Source organism: Bombus huntii, chromosome 6 (genome assembly GCF_024542735.1).
Source record: "Bombus huntii isolate Logan2020A chromosome 6, iyBomHunt1.1, whole genome shotgun sequence".
Lineage (NCBI taxonomy): Eukaryota > Metazoa > Arthropoda > Insecta > Hymenoptera > Apidae > Bombus > Bombus huntii.
In genome coordinates, this window is record NC_066243.1 from 11616433 (window position 1) to 11636551 (window position 20119).

Sequence of the window (20119 nt, forward strand, 5' to 3'; positions counted from 1 at the left end):
CATTATTTGAAATTTATTTCATATCAAAATAATAAAGATAAAAGGGAAGGATAAGAGAGTGAAAAATCGATTTCAGATAATAGTTTTTACCATTCATTTTTATTAACTTGCAAAATTACCTTAATTGTCTACTCATGCACAGATAAAATATATAAATAAAAATGTAGGTAAATAGTGAACGTGAGTCTATTTATCGAGACGGTCTAAGCACGCGTGTGCAAAATTAAACCACAAATTCGAATTTCACATCGAAAAAAAAGAAGAAAATAATAATAATAATAATCGTCTTCCTTCCTTTCTTCGAAAAAGACACGAAATCGTGGCATGACGACGCTCGATTTAAGAAATCACGTAACAGATCTATAGAACAGTGATAAACCTATCATAGAATAATGAATAAATATAACAATCGAAAACATGGCCAAATGCAATGACGAATAATATAACCGGACGTTCTCGCCCATCTTCCACGTGTCTTAACTTTCGTTTAATGAAAACTCGATGCGCACTACATTGTCACAACGAAATTTTTACCAAGAGATATGCACATATATATACATATACATACATATATATATATATTGTAAAAAAAAATCATAACGAGCTATATAAAAGATACAACTGTAAGTGTTAATAGTTACATCTTTGGACAGTCAACAAAAGCGATCACTCGCGGTGAAAACGGTTCTCTGAATGCGGAAACGCAATAAAGAAATTAAATAACTTCCGTGATAAACGTCAACCTCTTATTTGGGGAGACCTATTTGGATGATCGTTTCCTCATCTTTTTCATTTCTTCAAATGGTCAATAGGAAGCGCTAAATATCCTCCTCTTCTTATCGGAGAGATTCTTTCCTTTTTCATTTTTTAATGATAGAATATCTAACAATATTTTAAGTTAATAGATAACTCGCCAAATAAAAGATTAGCTATCCTTAAAAAATATTACGTCGATATTTAAGAATTCGATTCTGTAAGAGGTCTTTCTATTGAACACCTACATCACTTTATTTCTCTTTTACTGTTAATCGTGAAAATTCAACGACGTAAAGGAACGTGTGATTCCATCGTGTGATATCGGAAGCTGGTAAACACGAAATCTGAATGAACGATTTTAAAGAATGGTTCTTAAAAGAACCGATTTACGTAATCAAGCGAACACAGGTACGTAACAGTAACAAGAACAATAACCGTGTTTCAGGAGTATCGATAGGATCACAATTCTTTCTAATATAAATATTTCATTTTAAAACGTCTGATCGTTCAAAGATTTTCGATATGTCTTTATTACCATTGCGAATTACTTATGATATATTTTGGTAAATTCTTTGGAAGTATTTCCAAGATGTATTATCGAAAGTGATTATCTGTAATATGGTCCAGTACTCGAGCATCCTTTACGACAAAGAATTTTCCATCAACGCTCGTTCACGTTGCTTGCAATTCAACTCTGTTAATTAACAAATAACACGAAACAGATTTTAAATTAACGCGCCATCTCACGTGGTCTTCGTTATGTGAATTATAGCACACATTTCGACTAGAGTAATATTATATATGTATACGCAGTTAAAATTAAATTTCGGAAACGAAATTAATATATACATTCCAGCAGTCTTGGCGGCTCAAGCGGATCTCGTAAATCAATTGTACCCTGAACATACGAGTACTCTTCGAGTACTTTCACAATCAAACGTAACGATATATCGCTCGTACAATTATCATTTAATGGAACAACAAGTCGTAGAATTCACGCAGAAATAAAATCTCTAATGAGCAATTAATTTAACAGTAACAATTAAAACGTATTTAAGAGATGTTTAAAAAACAAGAGGGTACAACTTCCGTTCTCCAGTGTCGTAAATTAGATTAAGTCGAGCCGCGTTTAAGAATCCATTGCTGTGGCAGTAGACACTTTCAACAAAATTTCACTACACGCTCTTCAATGATCGTCATATATACGTTCTTCATGGTGTTTTCCTAACGAAAAGGAATCTAAAAATAGAATCTCCTTGCATCTGTCAGCGGAGATTTGCATACTTTAAACCACAATAATTCCTTAACAATCATTTAAAAAGTATCTAAACTCTCGGGGCCACTTTATTAACGTAATTAAAAAAAAAAAAAAAAAAAAAAAGTATGGAAAGAAGATAAACAATCGATATTCAGAATGCATCGTTTCGAGGAGAACACTATAAAGCAACTTTAACTTAGTTTATAAAAAAAGCTACATCCACTCAACGTCCAACTGGTAAAGGGAGATCCCAATAAATCCCTTTGAACCTCGAAACAAATGTCACTTATAGGTTGAAGGGGACGATGTTCCTATCATTTAGAGCAGCATCTGCGTTTACACAGTTTCTCTGTCTCTTCGTTTTCCTTTCTACCTTCATGCTGAAGATAACAGAACACGTCTCATCTTTGGCTTGTATTCATCATTTTGCAAGAAATGCCTGCAAACACGTGGAAAAGAAACAACAATCGTAGATCGTAGTCTGAGATTTCCAGAAAAAGAATAGGACACACCCACATTACGAATATTATACCGGATCGAATTAGAGGAATATCTTACTGTTACGATCTCGCTCGATCCTTTGAACGTTCTCGTGCGTGCAATACTTTGCGTACAGTGTAACACTATGGCTTACAAGACGATTATATAGGGTAACAGCACCTCTTACTCGCAAATCCAACGACGTCGATTCTTCTAACGTGCAATTTCCAGTTGTTGCAGCCTCGGGCTGAAACTAGGGTGTGTGTTTTTTCGCGGAATTTCATCCCGTTCTCGTCTAAAAAATAATATCCTTCGAACTAGAAAAATTGTAGTTCATCGGGATGAATTTGCTTGAGAACCGACTGATTAAATTGTTTTATATTTCTACAGCTACTGTCAGTTGACTTTCTTATAAATGGCTGCAGCAATTGAAAGACCTGCATTTTTTTCAAGTGACTTTCTCGCGTTAAGTAAAAATAAGGGTCCGTGATTTGCTGTCTATTTACAACGTGAAGTACACAATATGTATATCGTAGAGAGATTGAACAATGACGCTTGCTTATCACACATCGTCGTGCCGTTGCCTGAATCTTCCTCTCGACTACTATTCATAGTTACGGATCGATTCGGTGATATCGAAGCTTCTCCGTTTCAAAGAGGATCGCTCGATACTTCCCTCTTCTTATTTTCTTATCTCAAACGATTAAATATGTCTAGCTTCTAAAAAAGCTTCCTGTTCTGTTTCATTGATACGTTTTAACATTGTTCGATTATACTATCCAGGTAGAAGGTTAAAATCAATCGTTCTCAGATGTCTTTGTACTTGAAAGAAACGATTCTTGCCAGATCACCGAATGGATTCGTATACACAGTTTCGTCGAGAATCGTTTCACCATAATATACGGCTGTTCACAAAAAGATTACACGACACTCCTACTATATGGAAAACAACTACGCGTTTAGACTACTGAATTGCTTCGAGGAAAAAGTCAATTTCCCCCTTCCTTTGCTTTCTCTTCCCGAGGTTGACGTTCAGCTTTCCCATTCCCGTTCAATTATCGCTCTCAGCGTAATCGTCGCTGTCACCACTGTCGTAATATTGGTACCTCGACTGTTGACAGTTGAAATCCAATGGACTGTTCGTAGATAACTCGGGGTATCCTTGGTATTCGGTATCTATACCCTGAAGTACATCCACGGATTCACCGTCCAGAACCTCCAGGTGTTGGGAAAACACGTCTTCCGACATGGAATCGTTTGACCTAGGAAAAATAAACGCCTTTTTTCTTTTTTGCTTTAAATAAATCTTCGATTCTGTCATAGGGCAAAATAATAGGTAAACTATCAGTGATTCAACTACAGCACTTAGTCGATTAAAAAACGATGCAACACAGGTTCATATTTTAGTAGAAGCAAAAATGGCGTCTAAAAAGCATTTGAAATTCAATCCTCGAAATCCACTCTTGGCTTACGAGCATGTAAAGAGTTTCCTTCATTCAGCGATTATAGGAATAAAAATATACAGCTTTTAATAGCGTTAATCGTAGTTTCGAAATATCTCGACCATCTTGCATGAATTAAAATTAATGATATACCGTATGTTCAACCGAGAGCCAGTTAGTATTCGAATAATACGGTACGGATAAAACGGTACGGAGAATAAAAAAAAAAAAAAAATAAGAAAGAAATGAAATAAGCGGTTAGCCGACTCTCTAATTAATACATTATGCATACACGAAGGTCGTGCATCACTAGATCATGCAGTTTTTGTTTTGTTTACTTACTGAGCTGCAGATGATGGTTACATTTCATCATCACACAGCCTGCAACAAACGCATAGAGCGCACTATGGTCATTACGGTCACAGTACAAAATGAAATTGTTAGATCCCGCAGCAGGGCATACTGTCTATCTAACGACAACGCATGCCACAATTCGAAAGCTATGACTTTCGTTTCATAGCTTGATATGATAAGCAAGAACTTTCTATGAAACGTCTATTGTACTGCACGCTAGTGTTCGATATTTCTTAACGTTTTAAACGATTCTTTACACGAATCCCTGACTGATTTCATTTTAATGAATACTAATCGCTATTAATAATATCGATGAGTTATATGCTTGATGACGTTAATAGATGATAGTAAAAACAATATTCACGTATCGATTATATGACATAGACGAACCGTGTGTGTAATGTAAGTCGCGCGAAATCAATACTTACATTTGCTCATTCTGTTCGTTACCGCTCTCTTCGGTGACCAACAGTTCATACTCCTCTGCCGCGAATCGGTCCCAATCCGACAGCTGTTGCGAATGAAACAAAAGAAAACATAACGATAACAGATATCAGCGAGGTACTCATAACAACGAGTGTTTCCTGGTAAATTTCATTTTATTTGCATTTGATAATTTCAAGAGCTTTTTACCTCGTGACCATCGGGGTCATGCTCCCTAGCAGATGCAAAGGGATCTCTCTGCTCGTGATCCAGGTACTTCTCGAGGTTGAAGAACGTGTCGAAGAAGATTGAGGTCATCTTGCACTTCTTCAAGTCGCTTAGAGATATCTTTCCCGGCGTCGCTGGTTTGATCATGTCCAACATCTACCAACCAAAAAATTATTAACTTAAAATTATAAACAAAACTACATAATGACGTAATTTTCACTTACTAACCTGACAAAGGCAATCCTCAAAGGGTAACGTTTCCAGTCCAATCGCTTCCATACGATGCAATTGTTCTTCATAAAAATATTCCAGCTCGTACATTGACAAATATCCATCGCCATCGAGATCCATGCATCTATCGATCATCCGAAATGAAATATCTATTGTTCGTACAACGCATCTAGCTTAAACATTACACGTTATACCTGAACCAATATTCAATAGCAGTCGGATGGTTTTTGTCCTCCTCGCTTAACAAGAACCACACGAATTCCGTGTAACTCATTTTATCCTGGGGTTGTTGAACGCCGTTTCCGCTTTTCACGCCACCCCTGGTCACTGCACCGCTGAATATTCTCGCGATCATACGCTTGGAAAGAGCTGTAATACGATCCAACCAAAAATAAGAGAATTCCCTAGCAACGAAACTTACAAAGGATGTTTTCTCTGGAAGAATTTTTCCTCACCGTGATCATTATGCTTTGTGAGATCCGTTTTGTCGATGAAGAGATCGTGATCTCGATCAAGCTCCCAGAATTTGCAGTAGATCACATAGAAATGCTCATAGCTGAAGTAGGCAGTCACTTGATTGATATCCTCCTCGTGTTCGAGGATCGCTATCACCGACAAAAGGTTGCTTCTTCGCAGTTCGGCGACGGAAATTCTTCCGCTCCAGCTTCGATTCACACAATAGAATATCCTGGCGATCACCTGACGTCAAGAATCGTGAAAATCATCAAACAAGATATAAATATAAATTTGTCGCCTTAACTACATCCTCGGTATTGAACGTACAAATACGACGTGCAAATACAGAAGCCGGTTAAATAGAAAAAAAATCTGGAAGATTCCATTTAAGTGGCTGATGTGAAATCGAGTAAAAAAACAGCGCAACGTTCGCTCGTTAAAATGATTTTCCAATGACCAGAAGCGCGCGTGATAATTGCTCGAGGCGAGCACGATCATCTTGAATAATTCAAGACGATCCACGTTGCGTAAACTACGGTCCATCTTCCGTGGAATCTTTTTTTTCTTCTCCCTCTATCTTTGCCTGCATTGAGAGAAATATCCAGCAAATATTTATCGCGCGAATACGAACCGTGTGTACGTAGCGTGAATGGAACTCAGTAGCTTCTTTGAGGAAAGTTAAACCGGGATGAGTCTCGACTACGTCTTGTACCAATGGGATCAAATCCTCTGGTAGTATATTGTTCCTCTGGCCCCGGGTTGTGATTCGGATAAACTTGCTTGCCGCGTCATGGTAGGTGTTCGACAGTCTATAAATAATCAATCCCACGACATTCATTAAACTTACCGAATTAGAGAACAATTCTTTCGAATTAAAGCGCTCGAATATCTCGATTCATTTTTCAGATGTGTTTATTGACTTTTATAAGGTGTATGTTATAGCATACTCTTTCCAAAACTCGAGGAACGCGTTCATCTCAACGTAGCCGGTCTGATCTCCTCCGGCGGCAAGGAAAAGCGGCACCTTCCAATAGAGCGGCAAGTCGCATGCCTGCAAGACAAATCATAGCCTTTGTATGCAGCTGTTCTAACCACGGAACGTTAGAGTTACGGCTTTCCCACGTGAAATCGCTGCCCACGTGAGAGAATACGCGAATGGTCAAGATCAAATCTCGACTCGAATCTCTGTATTAAACCGAAGAACGAGTAAACGAGGAAGAACGTTATCCTTGCGACTTTTAACATGTTTCAACGGTCGTTTTACCTTGGTGATAGCGTGAAATTGGGCTCGAGATGCACGATGACCAGGAAGAGTTTGGAAAGCAGCGGTGATCCTCGCGATAGTTGCCTCTACTTGCGACAACGGCAGAGGTTTCCCTCCGGGAAAGTAAAATCTGCAATAGAAATTTCGTTTTCGTTATCCTTAATCGAATAGTTCAACGGTTATTGTATCGCATACGGTTTGGATCAACGTTTACCGTGGTATGTGAACGTTTCTGTTCGCTTTCACGTGCCTCTGGAGTGTCGTGTGCGGTGGCAAGCTCTTTTGCTGTGTCTTGTCTTTCGCGTACGTCTAGAACCAACAAGCATCGTTCCGACCAGACTGATTGGAACCGTGAAAAGTAGCAAAATCGCAGCCTACGTTCGTCTATATATATTCGCTTAGTATACGATCGATCGTTATTTGAACATGGTTACGATTTTGCACCGTGTATTTAGTGATATTATTCGCAACGAACCCGTAATTAGAATTACTCAACTCTGCTGCGTTCTTCGAATTACATTTTCCACGGTTAGAAAATTTCTTAAGTCGGAGCCGAATAATTTTGCATCGTGTGCTGAAGTTTCTTTCGTTCCATAAAACATGAAAATTCAAGAATCGCAGCAGGGTTAATCTCGTAATGCAGCATAAAGTTCTCGAAACATGTTGGAGAAGCTAAATTGGCTTTATTTCCTCCAGTTAATTTCCTTCGTTACATAACTTGGTTTATGTCGCGTGTTACAAACAAAGGACACGGCAAGCCACGATCCTGATCTCATTATATTGTTCGAGCTTCCGGTTACGTTGGATCGATGCGGTTCTCCAAGGTGTCTAATCGATCGTCGTCGACGAGTCGGAATAATTCTATGCTTCTTCGAAAGCGCCGTTCCGAGGCGAAGGTATCGGCGTACCAAGGACACGACATCCTGTTACGCGACGCCAAGGATCCGAAGAATGCAAAGAGGCCGGCCAACGCGGCTAATGCATCGCCTCGCCCATGTGACTATGGTTACATCACGAGTCTCCTCCTATATACGCTGTTGTTTCCAACATCACGGTCAAGAGACGACAAGATCTTTCGGTTCATCGCATGTTAGGTGTCGATCGTTAAACACTGTACATCCTTTCCTTTGCTTCATTTCAAATATTTGCTTTTTTTCCAAGAAAGAACGGGAAGAATGGAGATTTTACAAAGTTTGCTCAACGAAGGTATCGAAGATAAGAGATGTCAATGATCGCCAGAAATAGTGGCAAGGCTAACGACAGCAGCGGTAATAATAGACGCGAGAAAAAAATACTGCGAGTAATAAAAATAGCGGTAGAGCTTCTTCGATGGAATCCGTTTAAGGAAGATCAATAATGCACGCCCGTTCCACCAGGCGAATATAAGGCAACGTCCGCTCGAGTGACCGAACGATAATCAACGATAGTCCCAGATCGAACGTATCGAGGGGATAAGACTCGGGGGAACCTAACTTGGAATGAAAATAGACCTAACGTAAGAGTTGCTATTCACGAGCGAAAGTTAACAAGTGGGAAAGCAACAAAATTGGAATATAAAGCAGATATAGTATAGATAGTTATAGTATAAACAACGAATCGATAGTTATCGATAACCGAAGACGCGAATCGTTGTGAAATCCTGGAACAGACCGGGTCCACGTCCCATGACATTGGGGCAGATTAGGCAAAACGACTGGTACAATTATCGCAGTCTCATGTTTGGCACGGTTCGCTGTCTGACACACGGGATACCGTCAATCAGCGTTCCAATTGACATAGCGAATTCGGCTACGCCTCCCGATCGAATCCTCGCTCTGCCAACCGGCCAAGGACCACTCGTTTCGATACCGAATACTTGACCTTCACCGTTCGACCGATGCTGCGGTATTTACATTCGATTTTGTTGCCCATCGGTGCTTTAATTCATGGAAGAGGAGGATGCCGAGTTCGTAAACATATTTTAAATTAATTGGAACGCGGCTCTGACGATGAAAGAGAGTGGCAGTTTCATCGAGGTCCTGATTCAATCAGATATTCTTGCGAGGATCGTACAGAAAGTTGAAGAGAACTGCGCAGAGAAATGCGCCAGCCAGGGAACCTAATTCGTTGATTGGATTCATCGAGAGCTCTATCCTTAAGAGGGGAATAGTTTGTTCTACCATTTTAACCTTCTAAATGTGCGAATTTGAATATCTAAAGTTCGATATTAAACTTAAGTATTCGAATCTGCATGGTTGCAATTATATGTTCGAGTTTAAACGTAAAACCTGTACGTCGTTAAAGATATTTCATATCGAAACGTTTCCTTCCTGGTTCCCATTATCCTAACGAGTGTCGCTTGTAGTTGGTCACAGTGAACTTTCCTGGCTTGAGAGTCCGCTTTTCAGCCATAAGCGGTGATAGAGTCAGCCACGCTCGATTCCAAGGCGACAGACGACGGCCTTTTAAAATCTAGCACGGTATCCAATATGGAGCGGCTACAATGAGTCAGTCAGTCGTCGCAGATATTCGCCGGCGAGAACGATTTCTCGCCGTTAACCCCAAGGGCGCTCGAAACTTTTTCCTATTTTCCTTTGACCGTTGTGCCACCGATCTCACGTCGCCGCTACCCGAGTCTTCACGTTTTTCCATATCGGGCTATATACACACCGGTGATACAACGCGGCGTCACCGATCGCACGTCCTTTCCAATGGGAATTTTAATTACCCGATACCTGGAACCTTACCTAGCCGCGTGATCGCCTTAAGCCGTTCTTCTATCGTTAAATTAATTCCAGCTGGCAATTTCAGCGAAATTACCAATTCCAGTAATCCTATCGTGCGTCGTGACCAACTATATTCTATCGAGTTGTCATTCGAATAGCCTTGCGAATCATGGACCACCCTGCACGATAAATAACACCAACGTAACGTCATGGGTATTATTTAGCCAAGAGTACAAGACGATAAGCGGTCGAGAGCTGTCCGTTTCCACTTATGGCCATGGTGGTCCGCTTTATTCCTCTTCTCGAGGTCGAATAACATTAATCGTAACGAAAACCGAGCAGTGACTCAGCGGCTCGGCGATCAAACAAACGAGAGACACGCGTCGATTAAATTAATCGAGCCCTCTTCTCTGATATCACGATGAACTGCGTCTTTTAAACTCCATCGACGTATCTTTCTTTTTATTCTTCGTCCTGTTTATGAGTCGTCTTAAACGGTTAATAGCCACGAAAACTGGCGACGAAAACATCGGCTACCACATGGAAAGAGAGACTTCGTTCAAGCATAAGAAAATACATCTGGCATTGAGCAGAGGCAACAAACACCATTGACTTCTGGATACATCCACCAACTTCCATGTTACTTTTTTTTAAACACAACAAATTTTCTTCGAGTCTCCTTTATATCCATCGACGGTGCAACGCGAGGGAATTGCTGCGGCCTCTCTGCTACACATTGCATCCATAAATATCCACGTGTTTCTCGTTTACTTCACACGCACGCTGGAATCCGTGGAATCTTGTTGTTCCCATTGTTACTTTGTGCTGTTTAATACAACGATATCGAGAATTTGCTATCAATTTTCTCGAATCAGCTCGATAATGATCTCGAATTAATTGTAAAAGTCGTAGGCGGAATTGGCAGGAATTTCTCTGACCAAAATCTAGTTTGATCTCAAAGCACATTGAAAAGGTAATAACCGTCTAATAACAATGTCGTAGCCGAGCCCTCGTGCCACGTGCATTGTCTGATCATTCAGCAACGCCATATTGGAGAACCGTGGTTTATCACATGGTGGGTAACTCACGATTAACTCGTTCCTTGACTACCCGAAGAAGATTCGCTGATCAAGCTTAATAGCCTCCGTGATTCTCGATAGATCGTACCAAATAAAGGAAAAAAATTTGGAAAGAGGCGCGTGGTTGGAGTTTGTTTGAAGTGATTATAAGGCTACGGAGATCGGTGGATGCACTCGAAACAAGTATACCCATGTTCGACTAGGAAAAGCCAGGGCAATAACGGTTTTTGGCAGGCGAATCGTGCCAGGTATATTTCTCCTCTTCCTGGCTATGATCCAGAGCCACTTTGAAACTCGCGAGAATGTTTCTTTCTTAATCGTTCGATCGATTTAAACTTGTGTTTCTTATTATCGTTCGATAGTATATCTTCTAAGAACAACATTGAAATATTCATAGATTCACGTAAAGATTAATTTTAGAAGAATCAGCTAGGTAACCAAATTTTTCGAGAAAACAGGTATTTTAACATAGATCAAAGACGATGACAAATGGTCTTCGACATTCCAATACTCTTCGTAGCCTCGATACATAATTTTGAAGGTGCTCCAATTTAATAACATCGTTCATATCGTTCCAAAAAGGAGAGATCAAAGGCAGCTAGGCGAGTTCGATAACAAAGATGAGAAGTAGCATCGGGCGATGTTCGAGAAGAAAGACTCGAGGCATGCAGAAACGACCTCTACGCGAAGAGATCTTGAACTCGTTTCGAAACAAAAGTGCAGGAGTCGACCGGTCGAACATCCTCCCAGAGAAGGAGGAATTTGGACGGCGACCAAAACGCCCGATATAAGCCACCCAGAGCGGCGAGAACGCGCGAGGGAAGACACGTCTTTCCGATCGGCATGGACTCGAGGTTTTCGAGGAACAGACTCATCCCGTCGAATTAGACGCTGCTTCCAGGAAAACGTGGCTTGTCTTGCACGATTTTCTTTCTGCATCCACGTTCGTTGCACAACCTACTGAAATTTTCGACCGGCTGAAATCTTCGCTCGACTCGATAAACCTCTTCGAAATTTTCCGCCTCTACACCGTATCCCTGGCACGAAATTCAATCCTCTCGATAGTTTCCCAACTTCGTCAATTTATTTTTCCAATTATCGTCGCGTTAATGAATCTTCGATAAACAAACTAAAAAGTAAAAGAGAAAGGATAATCGTGGATCGATGAACGTCGACTTACCTGAGCCTTGTTTTGAACATCGTGCCCAGTTCTCCAAGTGTTGATAGCCGGTTGCCGTGGCCCCCGTTTGTCAAGCAACAGCTCGCTCGGACACTTCTCGAAGATCAAAACGCGTTCCGCGACGGATCCTCTGGTCAAAAACGGTCTAATAGGATTGTTTCCGGTGCCAGTCGCGGCAGCAGCTCTTATATGCTGCTTCTGTTGCGTGGTCAATTCCGGATGGGGCACTTGTTCGATTCTCGGCCTAGGAGAATTGATTCTAGGACCCCATCTAGACGTAACAGGATCCTTCTCGTCTTTGTTAGCTTCCTTGTCCTTTTGTATCTCCGTTTCGAACTTGGACCTCGTGGTCGACACCAGCTGCTCCGTAGAATTGAAATTGTTGTTTGTTTTCTGCTCCTCCAGCCTCTGTTGAGTCGGAGGATTTTGCTGAGCCGCTCTGTATCTGACTTTTGCGTAATCCACCATTGACATGTTTGACAAATCATCCTTGCTTAGAGATTTCGTATCCGATGTGGCACTGGCGTTGCTACCAGGCGTCGGAGATGCGGCACTGTTCACTACTGCGCCAGAAGTGGTCACCAGACCGCTTGCGTGATGATTGTGACCGATAATTATCGGTTTAACAGGCTCCACCTTCGGCTTCTCCCTCTTTATCGCCGGTTTCTGGCGAGTCAGAGGTACCGTTCGTTCTACGGGCTCCTCCGTGATCACCGAGCCCGTTTTCAGGGCATTTATCAGTCTTTCCTCCTCACGAGCGACCTCGTCGAGGTAAACGCTCGAATTAGAACCACTATTTCTTTTCTCCTCCTTACTTGTCAACGATTTAACTTCCTGCTGAGGCGATCTGGAAGGATCTGTCACTCTTTTACTTTCGTTTAATTTGTTCTTTAAGGGCCACGTAGTCAGTCCTGAATTCGTCGAAGGATCATCTAGATTAGAGGCGGTGGGAGAGGTAATTACCGTACTCGTCGGCCTCTTCTGCTGGACGATCTTCGACGGCGTTATGTCCGCCGGAAAAGTGGTCTCTATGGTTTCTAGAAACACTTCCCGGTGGTGAGCACCGGGAATCTTTGTGGATACCTGAGGCTTCACTATCTGCGACGGTTTGTTCGCGAAAGGGGACGTCGGAGACAACAAAACAGTTCCCTGTTTCGGTTTCACTTGACTACCAACGTTGCTGTTCTTCAAAGGAGAAGTCTGCGGTTGTTGTTGCTGCTGCATCGAGTTCTTCTCGAACTTCTCCAACGCGAATTGTATCGACGAGGGCAGAGTCTTCGACGGCGATCTCTGCCTCGACGCAGCTAACCTAGCCTTGTCCTCCACTACGAAATTGTTCACCAGCTTCTCCAAGTTCCCGTTATCGAGATTCGGCGTTTGACTCAATATATCCACCGCGGTGGCAGGGCTAGAGCTCGTAGGAGTAACTTTCCCCGTACTACTTGGGCTATTGGACGCGGAAGTCGGCGTAAGTGCAGTTCCAAATTTGTCCGCGGCCGTAGCATTACTGTGGCAATTCAGTATCTCTGTAGGAGCTAGTCCTCGACTCTTCCATGTCTGATAGATCGCCTCCGCGTGATCGCTGATCTGCTTGGCGATCGCCGCAATATCCTCGTCACCGGACGTCGACGTTTCTGTCGGAAACTTCTGACGCAGATCGTGCTTCGCGGTGGCTGCCATGCTTGAACAGCGTTCGTGCTGTGTCTGTCGCTGCTGACGCAGCTGGGGATGGTGCTCGAGCAAGAAGCTCGCGGCGCGTCTGCTTAACTCGGTCGAGTGGTCCAAGACGAGCTCGGCGAGTCGTGGATCGGTCTCGAGGGGGACTACGTTCACTGGGATCGCGTAGCCAAAGTGAATCGCCTGACAGTCTACCTGTTCGTGGCCGGTTCGAGACTCGTTCACCAAACAGGCGTTTAGATCGGGACAGTGGACGGCCCGACTGGGCCGCGGATCGATGGTCACGGGGACGAAGAGGTCGCGACGGGTGGCGCAGACCCGGCGCTCGATCGTCTCGATTTCTATCGCCAGCTGTCGGCCAGCGATACCGCCAGACCTCGACGTCGCCGTCTCCGCTTTGAGCCTCGATGACGATGTCGATGATACCGTTGACGATGCCACTTCTGGCATATCTCAGGCCAACTGGCCCAAGATTCTCGTTCTCCACGGCCACGACGGAAGTCGAGCCACTGTCCACGCGATCCTCGCTCCCTCTGCCTGTCCCCCCATCGTTCGATTCGTTTTCTTTCCTTCTGTCTTTTTGCCTGATCTCTCGTTCTCGACGGTTTAAACGTTAAGTAGTTCTTTTAGCGAGCATTGAACAACGGAGGAGGAAGGTTCTTGTTTGTCGTAGAGCTCAACTGGTACGCGAGCGCGAGTTCACGTTAGGGTACACCGTCAGCACATTATATAGTTTAATTATAGACCAAGTATGTCCACTGTTACTGCGGCGGAATTCGATTCTTGATGATCACGCGGCTGGTGGCGGCTGATCAAGCTACATCTTCGCGTTCTTCGATGTATTGCGGGCATCGGACGTGATCTGAAAGAAGATAAATATAAATTAGTATTTATCCCGGCTGGTCCGAGGTGGATGTATTTTCGGATATGATACCCACGGTACGCGGTGTGAAACCGTGGAGATAGCGTCCTATAAATCTCGCCCTTTGTCTTGGACACGGTGTACGTAATTAGAAATGATTTACTGTGGCATCTACTACGTTTGCGCGGAGTAACCGCTTCGTACACGGCTTGATAAGAATGATAATTACAGCTGATATGGAAAACGTAGCGAGATAGTAAGATCAAAGTAAGTTTTAACGTAAGAAATTAAGAAATCAAAATCTCGATCAAAGTTGTATAAAGTATTGTAATTATAAATTCTTACGTAATTAATCCATACGTTCTCGTTAAAACTGACCTTAAATTTGAACGCAGAATGTATTCTTTACAAGGTGAAACGAACACACATTTTTTCTCGCTGCTCGAAAAATATTCGTTCGTGAAAAGATTATCTTTATTACAATCCTCATGGAGACTCGTAAAGTGCCTCGAATGATCTTGGAAATTACCATAGTAGTCAATGCAAGTCGATTTACGATCTTGCTACGTTTCTTACTTGACCATGAATTTATATTCCAGCTAGTTCTTCCGAAATTTCGCATTTCAGTCTAGGCTTCCTAAAGCGCGAAGAAGTATACGAAACGTGCGACAGGCTTTGTCCAAGCTAGATCGCAACGTCGTATCGGTACTTTCACCCTGCATTGCTACGCGTATGCAAATGCGTGCGTACGGGCCGTGACCAGGCGTGCGTGCACGGCTTCGATCGTGCTCGAATGGCTGGGACTCGTGCACGTTACGCGTTCCTCACGTTTTTCCTCTCCTCTCTACCCTTTTCCCCGGCCCATTAACCCAAGCAAGGGGAAATTTGTATTCCCGAAGCGAAGCTTTCTTTGTCTCCGACTGGCCGACGTGCGTTTGGCAACTTACTGGCGATGATTTTTAACGTTATCCCGCATTCTACTCGCGCCACGATGTCAAAGACTTCGCGGGAACTACGAAGAAACGCTGGCGAGTTATTCTAATTTCTATGCTTTTAAAGTAAATCGTCGCGCCGACAATTCGTGCTTTCTATTTCCGTTGATAGAGACTTCTCTTTTTTCGCGTTTGTCTTTTGCTTCGAACCAAGCGCGTTCCTTCGACTTTCAATAGTCTTCCACTTATCACATTTGTCGAGTTCTCTATCTTCACCTCGTTCGTAGATTACAATGATAGATTGCATTCGTTGTTTCGATAAGAATAAAAGATAAGCGTTTTTAATGTTTCTCTGATATCAGTGACAATGTAAGTCAGTTAATCTCTACATCGTTATGTAAATCATCGTCGTATGTAATAATCGGTCGTTTCTTATTTTAGTTGAGGAATCTAGCAATGGAACCTGGCGTCCTCGCTTTTCGCACGTCGTCCCTGCAGTATATGCCAAACGAATTTATGGACGTACCGTTTCTGTCGAAGCTATTTCTCCGATCTACGACAACCTGTCTTCGTACATACAGATTTTCTACCTTCGTTTTTACCCAAAGATTACATTTACTATGAAAGTTTGGCAATACAGATTCGAGAGATACTCGAGACCCGTCGACGTCCTTAATGTCAACGATCGTTCGAACACTCGCTACTTTCGCGCGGAACATGCTCGAATAAGTTCCTTCTTTTAAAGTTGTTTCGCGATGGAACTCAACTCGATGAACGTCTCGTAACTACCGTCGTATAGTTTTTAACTTTCGGCTAGGTAAATCTTAAGCTTGTAGTAAACGATTCATGGTGTACTCTAAATATATCGTTCGCTAGGGATAAGAGGTGACGTAACAACGAAAACTATAAATTCTTTACAAGAATATGATGTAACCTTCAAAACCGAATAGGTATTCTGATCGACGGATTGTCTAACGTTTCGAAACGCATAGCGTACAGGTTCTAACAGCGCAATTCCGCTGGCTCAATAAAAATAAAGTATATCTCCCTCGACCTGGTTTCCGAGTTGCTGCCCACCGCACCGTTTCACGAATCAACAACCTCTGCACAACCTTGCTATTTTCTACCAATCTATGAATCACTTTGGCCTGTGATAACGGCACCACCTACCTTTTCCAGCCCTCTCTCTTTCTCTCTCTTCCTCTCTCTCTCTCTCTCTATCTGAAATAACCAACGATGAAACAAACGAAATGCTGAAACAAGGTCGCAAACGGACCACACTTCCAGATTTTCCACCTCTAAATTGGAGTAAACGCGTCACACCTCGTCCTTTCCACAATTTGCTCGATCAGTTCGAATAAAAGATTCGCCAGGGAAATCACAGCTTTGGAACACACGGACTGAAACGGAATTTTCGTTTTCGATGTTCGTCGGATATTCGACGAAAGTGGATAACAGGCGAGTTTACCTAGGAATTTCGCCGGAAATACCATGAAACGTCGAAATCGCGTGTTCCTGGAACGGTTCCAGGAGAGGAGCGGATAATCAACGACCGTCGAACGTGAACGACCGACAGAAAGTCGAACGACGATCGCACATCGCGGCCTGATAAGTGTATATCGTAATGGGTCGCGTGTCAGCTTGTCACGTAGCGGTGTACACGCTTCGTTTTCTACGTAGAAGGGACTCTCGACGTCGCATAACTCGGTCACGTTTGCGGTTTGCATCGTTAGAATACGATACGGCCCACTAAAAATAGCGGCCGAGCCAATATCGATACGCTGTAAACGGTGTCAATCCCGTGATCGGAACCACGTCGGGTGCACGCAACGTTCAGTTTCCGCGTGTATGCAATAATCCTACCTTTCGTTTTTATTCTTCTCAAATTGCAATTTTATCGAGGAATACATGCCCAGCTATGAAAGTAAATAAACGTGCAATTTACACGATTGACATTTACTTCAAATAAGTTCAAATCTCTGCATTATTGAATAGCCTCGGCCTTGTCATGTTTCAGAAGATTAAAGTATACATGACAAAAAGTTACTATACTCTTACTACTATATTCTTCTTTTGCGCAATAATTTACAAGCTAATAATATTAGCGGATTATGTAATAGATGTTACGACCAAACAAATTCTACAACCTTCACCGAAATCCCTAAAAGGTTGCAACAGAAGGTCGGCAAAATTCTGTTACTCGTCGATGCCATAGGATTCCATAGAAATACTACTATGTAGATGGTCTTAATTAATCTCACTCTACCTTCGATCGTGCTCAATTAAAACGCATCTCGCGCAAACCTTCAATTTGCTTATCATCTATGAGGGAAAAGTGGGACAACGCGATGGGAAGAATACAGATCTCAACGAGGTGGGAGCATCGCGAAGAAAATTAGTTCAGACAGTTTCACAATCGGAGACGAGAAGGGTGTCTCGTTATAAATAGTTCTTAATGCAACGTGCGAAAGAGAGGGAAAAAATCGATTTCAAGGATGACCGTGTATTTTTCACCGACACGGTCCATCGATTCCGATATCGATCCACTGGCAAAATATAGAATCCCTCTATCGAACCTTCAAGCTCTTGTGATCACTTCACACTAGGAATACCAATTTCTATCCTTAAAAATACCCTTTCTTTAACGTTAATATAAAAACCAATTCATCACTTTCATCATCATTCACCGTTTTAACTCGTCAATTGCTCGAGCTCAAGCTTTCAGCAGCTGCCGTTCGATATTTCCCTGGAAATTCGCAGAACAAAGATAAAGAACGTTACTTATGGAACGACTTGATATTATATATAATAAACGATCGAGACGTTGAAATTGCACATGATTCGTTGAAGAACTGTGAGTTTCTTCTCCTTAAAATGTCCGTATGGTAAATACGCAAAGAGAGAGAAATTGGCGCGATTACGCGAACGACGCCGTATGGTTTACTTAATCTCAAGGCTGCATGGATCCTTCGGTTCTCGCGGTCAACGCGAAAACCTCCGTACGCAGATGGAATCGCGATAATATGTAAAACGAACGCCACGAGGGTTTGAGCGTTTCGGCTCTCGAAATAGCTGGTCGAAAAGTCGCTCACCGAAGCCCTCTTGCCTTCCATAGAATTTCACCCAAGAATTCGTCGCTAAGTCAAGCAGTTTTTAGGCTTAACAGCCTAAAGTCATTCATCCATAGTCTCCGGGCGTTATATTAAATTCTTTATTGCCTGGTTCGCCCGTGAAATTGCCTCCTCAGGCGAGAAATATGAAGAATCAGGATCAAGAATAAACACTCCGAAAGAAACTTTGCTTAGAAGTTCGTTGCGAAGTGAAATTTTGAAAATTTAATTTACCATCGTCTGAAAAAGAAGATCAAGTGAAATTCACAAGGCCGATGAACGCCAGATTACGATCAAGCATTCGTTTCGCAAATATTTTTAGATCTCTTTGAAATATTTCCAAGGAGCGGAGATATGAATTATTATCTGGCAGAAGACTTCGCGAAACTGTCTCTAGTCGATAATTTTGCCATCAGATTGACCCAAAAATTCCAACTCGTCATCGAGTCCCGTCGATAAACGAAAGGAAAAGGAACCGATCAATGCGATTATCGACGACGTCAGGACAGCCTCGAATTTACTAGGCAAACTTTTCGATAAATCAACTTTCTCGGCGAGTGTTCCACGTCTTCCGGACTTTCGACAACGTCGGAAGTTTTGCCGATAGGCTGCTTAAAAGTTTTGTGTATTCTGGCCTGCTTAAATGCTTGAAATAACACGAATTGACTAGAGGACGTCTTTTAACATCTGCGATCGGTTTCCGATTAAAAACTACGTCGATGATAAATTAAAAGAATACGATGGCCGAACGCTCGCGTGTCAGCTTAAAACACGTCACTCACCGACGACAGACGACTATAATTCCGTTGATAAAACTTCTTTTGTCGATGGAGTTATTATCATTCATCGCAATTATAGGCAATTTCAATTTCTCCAACTATTCTACTTTTTATCGTGAATTTTTCATGTTCAAGATACGCTTTTTCCCGCGTCGTAACATCGTTGCTTAGTTAATCAACAATAGGACAAAAATAGTCACGAGATAATTCCATACAACCTTCGATCCAGTTCCAACCGAACGACAATACCGGAAGATTTCAAAGGAATTGATTATTCGAACGGAAGCCCAAGCAACAGCGATCTATCGTCACCAGTCGCGATAAAATCCACCGATCAACGAGTCACAGTTTTGCAAATAAGCAAGACGTGTCGTGCGTGCTTTCGCATGCAGATCGTGGCTCGTGTATGTGTACGGCTGTGTGCAAGCGCGAACGTGGCGATAGGTGCGACTCGTATGCGTACATGCACCACTATGTGCACTCGAGCAAAGTTTATTTCGGTTCGTCCTGTAATATTAGACGTGATGCGAACATTCACACGCAGGATCTAGGAGGCGACGACTGAAACGAAAAACACCAAGTAAATACTAGAATATTCGAGTATCCTAACTCTGAAAATAAGGTATCAAAATCGCGAGTTTAATTACGTCAACGCTATTTAACGAATTCAACAAACTTCCTGGAATGGAAGTTAATGACGAATGAAATATTTCGACGCATTAAAAATGATCGAATCGAGTTCGTCGCCACTATCGCAAGGAAGATGTCTGTCACGTTGCTCGAGTCAATATTCGAACAGAGTCGATCATCGACACCGAGATAACTTACGGTCAAATGTATTTCTGGCCGCGAATACTCTCGTACGCGAAGTCGAACACACGTATTCGGGGCAGAAACCCCTGA

General features: G+C 42.4%; 1 protein-coding gene across 4 annotated transcripts in view; it reads right to left on the reverse strand.

The window, feature by feature from the left end:
* Window positions 1-80: 80 nt before the first annotated feature.
* Window positions 81-20119, reverse strand: part of LOC126866917 (uncharacterized) — a 38498-nt gene continuing 18459 nt past the window's right edge. For 2 of the 4 annotated variants that reach the window (XM_050620921.1, XM_050620922.1), the window contains exons 2-12: window positions 11857-14395; window positions 7107-7201; window positions 6893-7022; window positions 6576-6679; window positions 6260-6437; window positions 5628-5871; window positions 5367-5541; window positions 5170-5296; window positions 4924-5097; window positions 4719-4801; window positions 81-3756 (exon numbers count right to left, since the gene is read on the reverse strand). In XM_050620921.1, the coding sequence (XP_050476878.1) occupies window positions 3546-3756; window positions 4719-4801; window positions 4924-5097; window positions 5170-5296; window positions 5367-5541; window positions 5628-5871; window positions 6260-6437; window positions 6576-6679; window positions 6893-7022; window positions 7107-7201; window positions 11857-13983 (3648 nt within the window). In that variant the 5' untranslated portion in view covers window positions 13984-14395 and the 3' untranslated portion in view covers window positions 81-3545. Of the gene's footprint in view, window positions 3757-4278; window positions 4318-4718; window positions 4802-4923; window positions 5098-5169; window positions 5297-5366; window positions 5542-5627; window positions 5872-6259; window positions 6438-6575; window positions 6680-6892; window positions 7023-7106; window positions 7202-11856; window positions 14396-20119 lie in introns of those variants that run through there. The other 2 variants (XR_007690086.1, XM_050620923.1) reach the window with 2 other exon arrangements.